The sequence below is a fragment of the Vanellus vanellus genome (assembly GCF_965231255.1).
Source record: "Vanellus vanellus genome assembly, chromosome: 6".
In the NCBI taxonomy this organism is placed as follows: domain Eukaryota; kingdom Metazoa; phylum Chordata; class Aves; order Charadriiformes; family Charadriidae; genus Vanellus; species Vanellus vanellus.
Genome location: NC_138911.1, coordinates 56393441 through 56410787, shown reverse-complemented (window position 1 = coordinate 56410787; position 17347 = coordinate 56393441). Strand labels below are relative to the sequence as shown.

The window sequence follows — 17347 nt, the reverse complement described above, 5'->3', positions numbered from 1 at the left end:
TATGAAGAGAATTGATTTCTCAGGGCACTCACACCACAGCTGTGGACCGTAGGGTAATTTGGCCTCTGACAAAGAGCAGTTTTACCCTGCTTGTAATGAGTTACTTAGGTTCCAAGTTGTCACTGGCATCTTTGTTTCAGGCTTCAAGAGTTTTTTTTTTTTTTAATTACTAATATTTTTTAAGGGAGTCTGAACTCAATGTCTGTTTCAGCCTTTATTTTTAAGAAAGTTTTCAAAACCTTTTTTTTTTCTTAAAGGTAGTAAATTTGTACATTTGGCATGTAATCTGCTTTAACAAGATATTTTTATACTTTCTGTTTTACTGATTCCTTTTTTCTTTTACAGAAAAGACAATACAGAACTTTCTTACTTTTTAATTCAACCTTTTTTTATACCTTAACATCTTAGGATGAATATTTAAACAACAATCTTCAGTCTTGCTTCAAAATGTCCCTGTGTGCATCTTCTCACAAGGACTTTTCTCAGTTGCTGCCACTTCAGGATATTGGATGCAATAAAACAGAAATTAAAAACTCACCCGCTGGTATCGTCTCTCCAGTTCCCTACAGCTGTAATCAGTCCACGTTGACAGCAGCACACAGTCCAGTCTGTATTCCCTCATCTTACATGGAAAACAGACATGAATATTCTGCAATGGCATTCTGCAGTCCTGCTATGATGAATTACAACATTACCAGCAATTTTGGTGATTCAGAGAGTGCATCTATGAGGCAAACATCAAGCCCCAATGTGTTATGGTCTGCTACTGACCATCTCTCCCCTCTGACATTGCACTGTCAGTCATCACTTCTGTATGCAGAGCAGCCAAAGAGTCCGTGGTGCGAAGCAAGACCGGTGGAGTCAGTGGTACCTGTGACCAGGTCAGTACTACTAATTTCTTTAAAACTTTGCTGAAAATTATTTCCAGTTTCTTTAGTTCTTTTAGGTCCTTTCGTTTTACATTTGATGTCTATGTATTGGTCTCTCTGAAAAACAAAGCAAAGCCAAAAAAAAAAAAGCCTCCACCAAACACCAAATCAGTCCTGGGTTTTTTGGTTTTGTTTTTTTTTTTTTTGTTTTATGGGTTTTTTTAATGTAAATTCTGAAATAGGATTTCTTCTTCAATAGCTCCTTAGAGAACTATACACCAACACAAAGCACTACAAATGCTTTCGATGTGAGAACTGTTTGCTGTGTATAAACAAAAGTTCAAGACTGCTGGGTATCACTTTGTGTAATAAAAATAAATTTTGCCCTGGCAAATTAAGTCCTTTGAGTGAAAGAAGTAAAGGTTCCTTCTTTTTTCCTTTTCATACAATGTTGTTTGAACACCATTTTATATGGATTTTTTTTTTTTTACTGCATCTAATAGTTGTGAAGGCTTTTCATGAACTTAAAAGTCAAAGTAAATGTTTTATTTGTTTTTTGCTTGTAGTATTACCACTCACACAGCAGCATGCATCATGTTCAAAAGGGTGCTGCTGCTGAGAAAGTCTGACATTGTTTCTTGTTGCTGTTCTCAACTGACTTTGTGAAGGCATTGCGAACAGCAGATTAACAGGCTAAATTTTCAGCTGTAAAGAAACTGTATTTGCAAAAACGTGTTTCCATTCTGCACATTTACACATATTTCAAACTATAAGCAGTGTATAGATCATCAGCTGATGAAATTACTCCATTCATGGGCACAACAGCTGTTGGATGGATAAAAGCACAGGGTGTTGCAGGTGCTGTTCCTGTTTTAGCAGCTGTATGTTTATTCATATGGCACCTTATTTAACTTTAGCAGTCATTGTCAGTATGAAAAATAGTGTGTCCTGGCAACAGTTTTAGTTCCATTGTTAATAAAGGATTTCTGCTCTTTTTGAAACCACCCACGTTCCTTCTGCAATGGGTGTGCCTTATGTTGTCTGCACAGGGCTAATGCGTGAGATTTACGTCTACTTCAGACTTGTAGGCTGCACAAATCGTCAGCCCAGCCAGCTGACTAGTCTCTGTTTGGTGTTGGCAGAGACTAGCAGGCAGTTCTGGAGTGCAAATCTCCTTTAAGTGTAGGTGTGTGGATTGGGAGAGGTAGCACTGATATGTGGAAGGATTCCCCAAGCAGGTCTAATGTGAATAGGGCTAACATCCAAACTCTTCCCACTTTGGTTAATGTTTCAAAACTTCAACAGCCCTGGGAAGGCTGCTGTAAGGTCAGTGTTTGAAGCTGTCCAGGTGATGGGACAGCAGCTGGAATAATCCAAGAGCAAGAGCACCCCATCTGATGCTCTGCAGTGTGCTCTACACAGGCAGGGGGGAAGATAAATCCACCACCTTGGAGTTCAGGTAAATAAGTCTTCTGCCATTTGTATAGACTCATACAGACTATTGCTTTTGTAGCTGATGATGACATAATTTAAAGGGGAGGAATTATTGAAATCTGGGGTCAAAAATTGATGGATGATCTTTATCATTCAGCAGCAACTACTGTGTTGCTTAGTAGCTGGACCTTCTCAGTGGTTCATTTGTCTCAGTATGATGCATTGTAACCCCCCCCTTTGTGTATAGAAGGTGTAAAAAAAAAAAAATTGACTTGGAAACAGCAAGGCCTGTAATTCCCTTATTGTGGCTATCTGTCCCGAAATAAGGCCGCAAAGAAAAAAACCCTGTGTTTCCTTTTGCTTTATCCTTTGGTGATGTCTTAAATTAATGTCGTGAACATTATATTTATTGCCATGGGAACAACGACTGTGACACTACAGATTCGTAGATTATACCTTGAAGGAAGAGTTCTTGGGATTGAAACTTAAAGGAATAGCTCTGGGGGAAGGGAGAGACTAATGCTGTTAAGTGTAAGTAAATTTAAACAGTATTGTAGTTTGAGAAAAGATATTTTGTTTGAAAGATGAGTAAGAAAACATTACTACATATTTAGACCTGTTACACAGTTTATTTTACCTTTCAAAAAAAAGCAAGAGTCTCATTGTGGGAGGAATTTATTTTCCCTGGGTGTAAATTTCTGTTAATACTAGCTAAAATAATGGGGTCCACTTTGCTAAAGCTGATCATTCTGTAATTTGGATCTCCTTGTAGATCAGCTTAAAATAAGGAACCTGAATTTTCAGCATTCCCTTTCCTCACAAATACGTTCGTTATATGAATACAGAAGAAATTTATTTAACTTTCTTAAATGCAGATATTCTGCAGCATAGTGTTACTTTGCACCAGTAGTTCAACAAAAATTAATTGTATTCCATGTAAAAATAGACAAATATTTAGAGATCTTTTTTCTTATACAAAATGGTAATAATTTGCTGATAAAGGCTCTGCTATATTTATTTGCATTATAGGTCCTGTACCTTGTGAAGAGAATAAAATTAGTCTCATAATTTTTTTGTTGGTGCAGGATCACTCCATTTGTATCAAAATGACATGAAGAGAAAAGGAATGTGACAGTGTAATTGTATTATGTTTAAAAGTAGTCTGAAATTGATTTCTGTCTTCATACCCTAAATAAAAGGTTTTTAATTAAAGAAACAAAAGGTTTATTTTCAAAATGAACAGATGTATTACTTTTTAGAAAGTATCATGAAACTGTAATGAAGTTGCCAGAGTGATGCTTCTGGAACTTAATTTGTTCTTCCCTTCTATTATTTTCCTTGTGCTTCTGACTAATTGTAGGTAAAGCATTGTAAGTAAAGGTTTCTGGGTGCACAGGCTAGCAATGCTTGCTTAATTGGAAATTATTTAGTAACTTCATTTGTCTTGTTCACTGTGCGCTACTATAATATTTATCCGTTGCTCAAACTCTGGTCTGAAGCCATAATTTTTTGCATTATCCTCCTATGCTTTTTTATTGTGCTCATTCTGTAGAACACTTATACATATCGTGAAGTCTCTTTGAGATGATGGATTGGCATCTCCATTTTATGATGGAGGAGTTGCAGAGATTAAGCAAAAATATGTCCCTTCATTTTGAGATAACTATGACACAATTTTCAGTGTGTTAATCAATGTTTGGAGCATAGCAGAACCTGTGCTTTTTGACAGTTGTGTGGCATTAACACTTCCAGAAGTCATGGTGGGGGGAGGCTCTAGAAAATGAGGAAGGTAAAGATTGAAAAGTATTCCTCAGCTCATTTTTGCCTATCGTCTTGCACACATTCTGGGAGACAAAGGAAGGGATTCAAATTACTTGGAACAAACCTTAGTAACCATGAGGCTCTCTTTTGACTTTCAGTGCACTAAAGAGGGCAAGAATGTGAGCACAGAATAGGACCTTCAGATATAGCCTTCTTCATCCTACAGCTTAGCCTTGTATGGGATTGAATTATCTCTGGGCACTGAATGAGCCAGTGGCCTGTGGGAGGGAGGGAAAAGTTATAAGTAATTACAAAATCTGAACTGTTGATTTTTGACTTAATGTTGGGGTTTCTTTTTATTTTCTCAGTGTTTTTCTTTCTTTCTTTCTTTCTTTCTTTCTTTCTTTCTTTCTTTCTTTCTTTCTTTCTGTCTTTCTTTCTATAATGTACAATGGTTAGGTTTTAAAAAGCCTGACAGACAACAAATGCCATGAGCAAATATTTCTACTTTCTAAGTCAAATCCTTGCTACCCTACTTAATTTTTGATAAAAAGGTGAATTTAGGTTCAGGTTTTCCAGGTGTGGCATATGCATCAAACACTCACTCCTAATCTAGAGGTAATTAGGAGACATGATAGATACTGAATAATCTAAATAGTCTTCTCCTTTAGGGTAGTCATCTTGTCACTGTTGATGGCTAGTAGGAAGTTGCTGACTTGTTACTTTCAAAAAGATCTTAATTGTTTTTATGGAAACATAATATCTCTATATAGAAACCACGATCATAAAATAGAGAGGAGTATTAGGAGGTGTAAAGTGATAAATCTTTGTCCATGTGGTTCCTCGGTAGCAGCCAGGGTACATACCCCATTTTCCTGCATCCTTTGGTGCAGGAGCTTTGTGGGCATCCAGCTAGCTACTGCCAGTTCTTCTGGAGGACCTGGCAGCTCATTCATCTGCTGAACATGTTGGAGTGCACCAGTCCCAAGAGCGCTGGGAGGCGATCTCTGACCACGTGTGGAGCTACCCACTCCTGTTTGCTGTTTGTGTGGGTAAGCTGTCTGATGGTGAGGTCCTCAGGGTAAGGAACGTGTACCTTAAAGCTCTCGACTGTTTCGTAGTTCTGTTGTTCTTAAAGAGAACAGTAACAAAATGATTGGTTTTGAATCTCCTGCTGCGCTGCTGCAGCTATCACACATGAGCAGATTTGATGCCCATTCAGCCTGCAGGAGGAATTCGTTCCAGATTGTTGCTCTGTGTGCAAGCTGTTTGCCACAGTCTGCAGAAGTCACGCCGCTTGCATGTTTGCTGGGTGACTGTTGTTAAACTTTTAAGCCAGGAAAGAAAAAGTGTTTTTTAAAACACTTGTCATGACTGGAAGGTAAAAATCAACACTCCTCAGTGAAATGTTACAGTGTGTGCTTTTTCTGTATTTTCCCCCATAACATCTTGGTAATTTAACGAGGGCAATAAACATCACTCTCTACAGCATATCAATCAGTTGCTGAGATCCTCTCTAGCTGATTTTGATTCTCTTCTGGCTCTCACAATTGGAGAGCCCAAGTAGAGCTTAAATATGTACCTCTTCTACTAATGGGAAATGCCAAATTACTTCTTATTCCAAATACAGGGAAACAGGAAGGAATAGTCATGCTTTTTCCTCCTTATCTTAGCAGCATATTAGGCATGTGTGATACAGTCCCTTTATTCTAAGAGAGAGTGTCCCCCACACTGGTCTTCCCAGCGTGGCAGAAGGGGAAATAACTTAGTGATTCAGCAGTCCATTAATGGGTGTGTGCATGTATGTGTGTAATCAAAGACTGGGCTTGTAAAATATCTAAACACCTTTATTCCTTGCAATATCTCAATGAATTACCATTTTTTAAAAGCTTGCAGTAACTTAATTCTACAATAAATACCTTACATTTGAAATTTAAATTCCAAAAGAAAATTTATCTGTTTTGGAATTTGTTCAGAGAACCACCTTTTTTCCTTTCCAGATTTTCTACGAGGAAATTGGAGCATGTTCTCATCAAATATTTATAAACTTGATGATTTTTAGTTTGCATGTGAATGTGTTTGTCCTTACCTCCTGTAACGAAACCAGCACAAACTCTACTTTTAATATGTTAGTTAAAGCCTCTTTGACAGCACATTCAGCTTGTTTCTACTGTTCTGTTTAAACTTGCTCTTGTTGGTGAACAGGTTTCTTCTACCCTGGCAACGTACCCTTGTTCTTTGGAAGTCATAAACTGTGCTACCTGCTGTCTTATCTCAACTGATGTTTCTTCTCCTCCCTAAAACTGCTGGAAGGTGGGATGAGGAAAATCCTGCAGTTTCTAACTTCTGCCTCTGTGCTACAGTTTATACCTATAAGTTGACTTTACAGCCTTCCTTTTGTCAAACTGCTGCTGACAGTGTGCATGTGACACTATATTCTCTCTATCTAGAAATTGTATTGACCATGAAGGTCTAACATGCTAAAACCACGAAGAAAATGAGGTCCAGAGAAAAGATACACAATGGGTGTGCTTCCTATACCTAAAAACCACTTTACTGATAATTAAGTTCCTTTCCTCTTGCTGTTTGTTTACAGGATCTTGGTGTCAGAAATTGGCTGTCATTTCATGTTTTTATCCTGTTCTAATTTGAATCCAGTTGGTAAGAATAGTTCCAATAAGTTGGAACTATTTGCAGTGCTTTAGGAATTAATATATCTTACTAATTTATATGAAGCAATAATTTTTTATGTATTAAAGCATTTTATTAATTCTGTTTGTCCATTCTTCTTGTATTCGGACTTACTTTGGTATTGCAGTAGGGTGATCAGTGTGGCACGAACAGAAACTTTGTCTAACATTGTGAGTTGATCTTGTAGGCTTAGATTCATATCTCAGTATATTTGTTTCCAGCATCTCCTTGGATGAATAAAGCCTCATTTCAAGGATGGAGTACTTGAGACTAGATGTGTATTTCTCCAGCTAAAATTTACCCTTGCTAACAGTATAAAGCAACTGCAGCTATGTTCATGGTAGTGTTTATCATGTTAGTCCAAGCTGTCTGAGTTCGCGTTTTCCGTGCTAAGCTTCCCAAAGGTAAAGGCCACTCCAGTCACAAATTCCTGACTTTGTACATTTCCAGGAATCCTTCAAGATCCATCAGCATTCCATGTGATTTTTCAAAGAGTTCATCTGAATGACACATCAGCAAGCAAATTTTATGCCTTTCAGTATATTAAAACTTTATAGTCTGTCATCATTGGAAGCTCTGGGATCATACTATATGCTTTAAATAACCTTATCAGAAAAAGGCTTAACAGTGTTTCACACTGTCCTGTGTTCAGTAAAAAGACTCTATATAGAGAATTGGAGACCATGAAAAATAATAAAACTCTTTGCAATGTAGATTAATTTTTTCCTCTTTTGTAATATGTTTTTCTTTTCTATCAGAGATACGTTAAAAAGAAAAACTAATGTCAATGACTGTACAAGCCCAATTGCAAATAATCCTGGCTCAAAAAGGGATGCCCACTTCTGTGCAGTCTGCAGTGACTATGCTTCAGGATACCACTATGGGGTCTGGTCATGTGAAGGCTGCAAAGCATTCTTTAAAAGAAGTATTCAAGGTAGGAGAATCAGCTTTTGATAACTTTGCTCAAATAAGTTGTTTCATATGATCAGGGGCCGCAGCGGCTCATCAAGTAATGAGTTCATCTAAGATCCTGGTGTATGATGCTGCATGCTGAAAACAGAGCAATACCTGACTTGACGACTTTATCTTTTGGCTCTTATGTTATCGAGATCTGGAAACATTACAAAGCAAGCAATTAATTTCTTTAGAGGAGAAGTGGAATACATAGCACAGGAAGGCTCTGCAGCAAAGGCCTTGGTGGGATGGCACTGCAGACCTGTGAATCGGATTGCAGTTTGTGTCCCACAGTAGACATAGTAATTCTGAATATGTTATAATAGACACAGTCAGAGTAGATAATCGTCTGGAGACTTTGCTTGCCAGGAACTATTCTTGACAAGAATATATTGCCTGGAGCTGTTGAGTCCTAGCGTATAATATCTACACAGTGTGTAGAGTATAAAAATATGTCTAGTAAGTATTAGGTACAAATTTGATTATTGTTATTTCTCAGCCATCCATCCCCAGACCCTACATTGCAGTATTTGTTACTTTGTCAGATCTATCTATCTATCTAAGATTTCCACTTCAGTTTACTTAAATATTTAGTATTTACTTCAAATTTGCTGATTGACTGCAGTATGTAATAAAGGTAGGTCTCTGTGTTTGTTATCACAACCTGTGGGCAGAGAGGACCACTTAATTTCTTTAACCTTGGTTCTAGTTATTGTGTTCTTTGGCCTCATCTGGGCGCTCTTGGTGGAAACTTAATTGGATTGCCGTTGAATAGTACATGCAGACACCAACAGAGAAACTCCTGTCATTTTTTGGTCTGTAACGTTCCCTTCCTCTTCTGCACACAAAGCGTTTAGCAATCTTGAGATATTTTCTTTTGGCTCAATATGGCCGAGTAGGTGTCACCATTAGAATCAAATTTAATTCACAACTTGTTTGCCTTTTCAATTTATTGTGCAAGTTCTGCAAGGGTGAATAACAATTACTATAAACTGGTGCAAGTTCTTTTGATTTCTAAAATAATTGAAGAGAACTTTGTCTTCAGTTTGTCACAAATGGAGATTGAATTTGATCTCAAAGTGTTTTCTGTCAGGTAAATTATTTGCCTGCTCTGCATTGATCACATGTGCTTTGGCTGTGAACAAAGGCTGTGGCCTTTTGTACACCTTAATGTACCCTGTCAGGTAACATTTGTTTGTAATTCAAATAAATAAAAGTAAGTTCTTGGCATAAAACACCATCAAGCACTTAGTTGCAACAGTTGTTATGGAGGATATTGTTTATAAAAATAAAAAACTTCTGGGCCTACCATAGACCAAAATGTTGGGCTAATGTCTAATTAAAATTAGATGGTATGACTGAGCAACTGTGTGTGGTCGCCTCTGCTTGTCCAAGTTTGTAGTGTAGTGTATTCATCCCACATCTCTAAACATCTGCCTGCAAGCTAAATTATCCCAAGGCCACAGGAGTTTTAAAACTCTTTATACTCCTCTGTGCTTCGGTTATAGTGCAAGAAAGAGCTTCCTCCTCCTTTCCCCCCATGTTGTGTGAAGAGTGATAAACAGTAATTTGTTTTTCAGCCATATCTGCCAGTAGGAAACAGGACAAACTGTAACCTGATCTCTTCTTTTTAAAATTGTCGGTTCAAAAATTCAAGGTTAAAATTATTTTAATTTTGCAAGGAAATAGTCACAATGGTTCTGTTAAATAATTACTCTTGGGGACATGAACTCTTGGACTTGCATCAAGTAAAAAAAACTCTAATAGCTGTATCTTTACCTGATCTATTCTTAAAGTTTGAAAAAAATAACTTACAAAACAACCTGAGAGAAAAGAAATTAAGAAATGTAAATGAGTGAATATTTTTTGCATCCTTTGGTAACTACTGCAAGAGAGATTTCCAGTATATGGCAATGACATGATTCAACTGTATTTACACCAAGAGCATATTCAAGTCCAGTTTACAGTAATGAACCTTTGGACCAGATTATTGATTAACAAAATACAATAATGTAAAGGGCTTTGGGTGGGGACAAGGTGAGGTGGGAGAGAAGGAGAAGACAACAGAAGAGGCTGTAGTGGAAACTGATGAAAATAAGAGAAACAATTGTCCAGGATATCTAAAAACTAGATGTTGTGCTTTGCTTTGTACTATACAGTATGCATTACTTTATACTAGTCTTCTTTCTCTCTTGGGCGGCTTTTTTTTATTAATTTGGTTCAGGGTCAATCCTCCAAAGGCTTCTTCATTCCTGGAACTCACCATGTCAGAGAAAGTTCAGTAAATAGAGCTGTAGTTTACTTAAATCTTTGCAGGACTGAAGCTTTGCACGCTGCTGTTTTCAACTCATCTACTACCTGCCACCCACAGATTGCCAATATACAGTAAGAAGTTGGAGACTGGGAGCAAATATCTACAAGACCATATGTCCCATTTTCAAAAATGAGTTGGTATTAGAAGGTGCTTGGTTAGCTAAGTCATCACAAAAGTTGGTCTATGTTGTGTGGTTGCTTTTTCAGGTAACAGATCAATGTTTTCAGTAGAGGATAAATACACATTTTTGCATCAGTTAAATTAATGGAGCTTAGATATATGCATAAGAAAAAGTTGAGGTGCTTAAAATCATGAAGGTTCTGATTAGGGAAGTGACCAAGAGAAGCTGTTGGAGAAGTTAAATTTTCTCTTTTATACTTTGCTGCAGGACATAACGATTACATCTGCCCAGCTACCAATCAATGCACGATAGACAAAAACAGACGCAAAAGCTGCCAGGCATGCCGGCTACGGAAATGCTATGAAGTGGGAATGATGAAATGTGGTGAGTTTTGTGTGTCTGTGCTGGTTGCTTGGGTTTTGCTGGCTTTTTTTGTTCCCCTTCAGTCAATTCTGTACAGCTTTTTTTTTTTTTTTTTTTTCCCTTGGAATCCGAAACAGGCATAACAGGCAATTAGAGCAAGGTTTAAGCTTGTTTTATAGGAAGAAATGCAATGATTCTTAAAGTTGAAAAGGACTTTTCTTTTTCAGAAAAAAACCTGTGGGAAGGAGTAAGGTGTAGGTTCAGCACAGGAAAACCATAGTACCTCTGCAGAACTCTGCGAAGGCGGTTTACTTGCATGCTATATTCTGCAGAATGGGAACCCAAGACCAGCTGCTGCCTGAGCCTCAAACCAAACTGAAATCCCTTCTAATATGGGGTAAATGAGCCTGTACTGTGTTCTGCTGGTTGAATGTAATGCAAGACCAGCAGTGCCGCATCAGAGCAGTAGGTAATTAACCCAGGACCTGGACTCTGTCTCCAACATCAGCAAGAGTGAATGCCTCGGGAGGACTGTAAAAATGAGACTGGCAGCTAAGTGAAACTACTGCTGACAACTGTCAGCTTCCAAAAACTAGCATTTGGCGACTTCTGGTGTAGAAGAGGTGTTTTGTATTTAATAGGTCTCAATATATTAACGGAATGACAACTTCTCCAGTGTCCCTCTTTTTAATCCTGTAAAGTCTTAGCATCTACAAGGACTTCTGCAAATTGACCACGTCATGTGAAGAACTAGCTCTCTGGTTGCCAGGCGTTTTTGTGGGGCTTTGGTAGGGCAGCAGGGGGACGGCAGCGAGGGAGCTGTTTTCTTTTTGAACAGGGTATTTTCAGATTATGTCCTCCAGCTCTTCCATCAAAAGAAGTTGTGAACAACCACAGTTTGTCACTGCGCCACTCAGAATTATCCAGCCTTTTCTCTTATCCCCATCTTGTTCCTATAGTGATGTGACTTCACTGTAGTTGTACATTTATACATGATATTTCAAAGGTTGCTTTTAAGAATAAAATAACTTAAAAGATATTTCAATATCTAAAGTACATTCACTGTCATGGTTTGTTGTTGTTTCTTATAGATTCCCCAGTATACGTGATAGAGATATGCTGGGAAAACATCACATAGGAACACTGGAGTGGAAAAGAGAAGGTCACTGTGCTTGGTCCTCTGTGATTTGCAGGCATGCATCTCACTTCATCCCATTTAATGTAGATACCTATTTCTATTTCAGGACTAGGCAGTATTTTCATCCTTCCACTGCTTTGATCTGAAGGCTGTTTGCAGCATATTATTTCTTTCATTAGGAACATTCTTCAGAATTTCAGCCTGCATTTATTGCTGGACAATTAATGCCCGTTTGTTCTTGTGGCAACATTATCTTGTAGCTTAGAGGCTCCTCTTCTCTTATTGTTAGCTCTCTGGTTGTATTTATGGACTACATCATTTCCCCTCACAACTTTCATTTTATTAGGCTAAATGAACAAAGAAATCTCCTCTTGAAAAAAAGGAAAGTAGACAGAATTTGGAAGCCGTCAGGGTAGCTTGTCTCTCCATCTGCTTCAGGCTGAAATAATCTGTTTTGCACTTGGACAACCAGAATCATGGACAGTATTCCTGTGAACTCTCCTCACTCTAGTATCATTAATACACATCTGTTTCTGCAGGAGCTTTTTTCTGCAACCCAGAATCCTATTTGCCTTTTTCATGGTTGCATCGCTTTCTCAGTCCATTGTCATTCTATGAGCTACTATGGTTGCAGCCTCACTGTTCATTTCTAGCTGATAACTCCCAGCTTAGAGCTACAATTTCAATTTTCCTTGTATTATTTTTGTACTCCTGAAGTACATTTAGTTTCTGCTGCTCAAGTCAGCTAGTTCTTTCTATATGAAGCTCCTATCTCCTGATGATGCATCTCAACTTTATCAGTGTTTTTCATTAATATGGGATTAGCTACCTTTGCTGTCTGGCCTCCAGAAAGGAAAGCCTTACATTTGCATATGAGACTCCTCTTGAAACCTAACTTTCTGAATAGTGTTGCTGTCTTTTGTTCATCTTTGTAACTGAGAATTTTACTTAATGTGTAAGTTTTTCCAACAGGGATTTTTATCACACCCTGATTCTGGAGTTGGAGAGTTTTTGTAAAGATTGATTCCACTGTGATATTATAAAGTGGTCCTCCACAATGCTTTCCTTAAATTAATCCTTTTATTCTAACTGTCTGGGAAGTCCCGGTTTGTGATTAGATCTCATAGGCTTTATGGTATTACAAGTAATACATAATGAGAATATGTACTGTGTTCCTTTTAATCTTATTACATGTTCATAAACAATTTTCCTACAATAATGAACATTTATAGGACATTAATGATTTATGCCAGGCCAAAAATGACACTTTGAAACTATAGCAGTAAAATAACAGGAATTGTAGTTTTTTAAGAATTAGGTTCTTTAAATAGTAGCCTGAAATTTGAGAATCTTAACAATTTAATTTGAGAAAACAGAATATAAAAATTACTCACAATTGTCTGAGTTGCCTGATGAGTTAAGAGGCACCTGTGAGTAAAACTGATGCATGGACACCTATTGATAGACATTTAAACCTGACAGATTTTAAGACTGTATTTCTTGCATGAAACATAAATGCCATTTCCTGCAGACTGGAGTGATTATCTTTCAAATATTTTTTTTTTTTTTTTTGCTAGAGGCATGCTTTAATACCAGGTTTTTATCATAGAAACCATAAAAGAGTACATTTTCTTTTTAATGAAGGCTTTTTCCCGTCTCCGCTCCTTTCCTAGGTCACTTAGTGAATGCATTGGTTCACATCTGCTAAAACGCTGGATAGGATAGAATGGTTTGTAAGTGCATTTTTGCTCGGTGGAGACTTGCTGTCCAGCAGAAGTGATAAAAGAACCTCAATTACCACTTTGTAGTTTATGAAAGCTTCTCATAAAAACTCTGCACTGTTTGCATCAAATCTTCAGAGCCTCATTTTTTATATTATCAATAGTCACCTTGAGAAAAAATATATGTGTGTGTATATAGCATACATTTCTGTGTGTAAATGTGATTGGGCAGTACGTGCTGTCTTTAAAACAGTAGGAGGCAGTAGGAAAGCGTCGCTGTGGAGTTTCCTGGTCTGAAATTCTCTTGGTTGTCATTGCAGTCATAAACATTGAGAAGTCAGCCCAACAAGGCACAGCTATTTCAGTGGAGGCTAGCTTGGTTGGTGCTTTGTGTTAAGGTGATAATGGATTTTCTTACAAAATATACCATCGTTGCCAAAAGCACAATGAAGGTCTTAGACACTGCATCTGTAAATTTCTCTGTAGGAAGTCTGCATTGCCTACTGTTCCAATCAAGAAAGCTACTGCTAAATTTTGGCACTAGGACTGCTATCAATTGTAGAAAAATAATTGCAAAGCAATTGCACCAGGAAAAAGGAAAACAGAATTACTGCAAATAAATTAAAAGTAAATTCTGCCCAGCAAACTCAGTAAGACACATCAGGATAAAATGGATTTTCTCTTGGAGCTTTCTGATGTTTACCTGGGGAGCCTGAAATGGACTGGGCTGTTTGCCCAAGGCAGTAAAGAAGAGGGGAGTTGCTGCATCTTTTAGCTATAGCCACTCTGGGAACAGCTATGCTTGCACTTTTCTTTTTTGATTCCTGAGGCTCAAATAGACCTTCTTCCATAAGAATTTTTCAGTTTTCCTCTTGCACTGGACTTACTTATTTCCCCCATCTAGCTCCTGTATCTTTTTTCCCTGGGTGACAGTTCTAAATGTGTTGAAAATGTTCCAAAGATAAAGCTCCTCTCAGCCCCTGCCCCACCCCAGATGAGGAGGCTGAGGGGCCATACTAAAAAGCGATGGAGAGATACTGCCCTCGAATACTGGCATCAATCCACAAATTCACAGAAAGAAAAACAGACTTTTCTGTGGGCTGACATGGTTCAAGACTTGGCTTTTTTTTTCCCCTATGCTTGGCTGCTGTGTGCAGTTTCGAGATAGCACTTTAAAATCCTGCAAATTACTTTTCACACAGAAAGTAAGCGGGGAAAAAATGTTTCGTGGAATTCTCTGGACATCAGATGTATTAATTGTATTTTAGCTATTATAGAAATTACTGTAATTTCAGCTCGTGTTCTCATGTGTGTACGGCAGACGGCAGCTTCTTTGTCAGTAGGTCTGCTCTGTGAATACAGGCGTACTCACCAGAACATTTGCATTTGATTTCAAAGGTGACTGGAGTGATAATGATTTACTAATGTATACTTGAGCGAGTTTTAAGCTCAAATACTTACAAAAACTGATTATAGTCTATTCAATGGTAGAATCTGCAGTTGCTGCTGGACTGGCTAGTTATATAGAGTTGCCAGGGACCAAAATCAATATTAAGAGCAACGTGCCATATAACTGCCCACCATATCAGACAGCAGAGGCATTCACAATTTTCGAAGAATTTGTAAAGCAGGAGTTGCTTTAAAAATAGTGTGTTTCACTGCCAATAATACCTGTTGTGACTTGTTCATGGGCGAGTGAACAAGGTCATTTTAATGACTTTTTTATAATGTGTACTATTTCGTATGTTCTTGTGATCATTTACCCATTTGGTCAATGGTGCTGTAGCTCAAGGTCTTGCCCTTGGTCCAGCAGTCTCAGCTGAATACAGCTATTTTCTTGCACAAAGAATAGCTCTAAATAAGGAGAGTGCTGTAGGAAGACTGAGGGATTTGATCACCTTGTGCACTTCTCCAACTGCCTGAATTACGTTTATATGAATTAATATTAGCTATGAAGTATAGTTAGGGAGTTTGTGGTGAAGTCGGAAATAGTCCCTAATCTGGGGAGATGCAAGTGTTTTATTGCAGTGCCTTTACACGTGATCCACGTCTCTGTGTCTAGTTAAGCACCAAAGGCCTGATATTTTCCATGCCACAAAGTCTGGATGACAGTATAACAGAGCTGAGGACAGCTGATCAGAGGATGTGGAGCCCCACAAGAGTGCCCTTGGTTCACTTCAGTGCCAGGAACTGATCTAGGGTCAATGAGCTGGCTGCAAGTGCTTGCTTGACCACATGTTGCTTCTGGCAGGTGTGTTTAAACTGCTGGAATTTCTTCCTCGTTGTGTCACAAGGCATCTCCTCCTCTCCCCAGCTCCCGCTTAAATCAGTAGTTTTTCTGACTTTATCATTTTAGATATGGTCCCTCACTGAACAACTTTTCCATGTGTTTAATTAAAAGACTGCTATTTGTGTGTCTCCTTTTTTGGGGCTTCACAGCAACACAAGGTACTGGAGAATAAAAACTATGCATGTTGTGGAGCAGTTGGTGTTTTTTGATAGCCCAAGAATATTTCTCCTCTGCCCTGCGTCTCCTTATGGCTTTTAGTCCTTCTGTGCTATTTTTCTTGTTCTGTCCTTCAAGATGGCTGTGTTCAATGTGCTTCAGCTTTCTAAATAGTGGAAATTATGTGAGGTGTTGCTTCTTGCTTTATTTCAGTTCTCTCCTGCTGGTTACAATCTGTACTGTGCACATTCATATGGAAATCAGAGCCATGGAGATGTCTGTAGGTAGACCACCCTGATACCTAGGCATTTCCTCATCTGTCTCCAGTTGTACTTTTGTTCCAGTTGCTTAGCTCACTGTCGACCTTTCCCCTTTGTCTTCCCAGATGGAAAATATTTACATGCTTTCTGTGCTTGACATGACTTCAGAACAGTCTGCAGCCCACTGTGCCATTCTAATGTTTTTCTGAAGCTGACAAAGCACTTTAAGATTTTCCTTTTGACCTTTGTGCATTAGTCCAAAATGAGGCTTAGCACAGAGTTCACTACATAATACAAGTCTCTTTGTAGAAATTAGTCTATGCCTCAGTGTACTTTGACTCTCTCAGGAAGAAAAGGATTTGCACAGACAGATGGTTGAAGAAATTGCTCCGTGACTTCTGTAGTTCTGCAGGTAACCTTTTTTTTGGGTATCATCAAGTCTGATTTCATGAATCTACCATAAGATAATGTCTCCGGCTCTGATTGTCTCTGCTGGCATGTTATCTTTCCCTAACTGCTGTTCAGCTGCTCTGGCAACTTCTAGCTAGATGTCATTCAGTTAAACATTTGGTTCTACAAATCACTGATTGTTTTCCTTCAGTCCCTTATTTTCTGCAAAAGTTCTCTGTACTCAACCCATATTGTCCTACCCATATTCCTTTTAAGGACACAAAACCATCCTTGCCCAAAATGGTGCAGATTTTAAGCTCGACTTCAGCTGATAGTGCTTCCAGTTCAAATTGCCTTGTTCCACTTGGATTCCTCCGTGCCTGAGGACTGTTCATTGAAACAGCTTTGCCTATTTGTATTCTCCAGTCTCTTGGGTTTCCAGATAGAGGGTGTTCTCCAATATTGAGGACCTCTTTAGTGGTCATCCTGTTCTCTTTTACATCTGAGGTGGTTTACAAATCAGGCAGCAAGTGATGATGAAAGCAATGTGCAGTTGGATGTTCTACATCCTGAAAGTCCTGGCAGAATTTGTTAGTCCTTATCCAGTCTTTTCAGTGCCTTCAATTTGTACCTAATTGGCCTTTGCATCTCCCCCTTCTCATGGGTTGACTGAAATGGTGCTTGATAGCTGTTGAAGACAAGACAGGCCTATGACCTGAAAAGCCACCTTGTCTGAGGAACCTCCACCACTGAGAGTCTGCGTTCACCCAACATCTTATTTAGCAACATAAAGCCCTGTCAACAGCAATTGAAAATAATTTTTTGTGCCCCTACTCCCTTTATTTTTATTTTGGCTTATGTTTGGACCTCTTTGCTAACTGAAAC

General features: G+C 38.4%; 1 protein-coding gene across 1 annotated transcript in view; it reads left to right on the top strand.

Annotated features, from left to right (window-relative positions):
* Positions 1–368: 368 nt before the first annotated feature.
* The window catches only part of ESR2 (estrogen receptor 2), a gene marked incomplete at its 3' end in the record, with an annotated part of 31566 nt that continues 14587 nt past the window's right edge, over positions 369–17347 (top strand). Inside the window, exons 1-3 of the mRNA XM_082484996.1 lie at positions 369–881; positions 7514–7689; positions 10412–10528. Coding sequence (XP_082341122.1) covers positions 448–881; positions 7514–7689; positions 10412–10528 — 727 coding nt within the window. The 5' untranslated portion in view covers positions 369–447. The remainder of the gene's footprint in view (positions 882–7513; positions 7690–10411; positions 10529–17347) is intronic.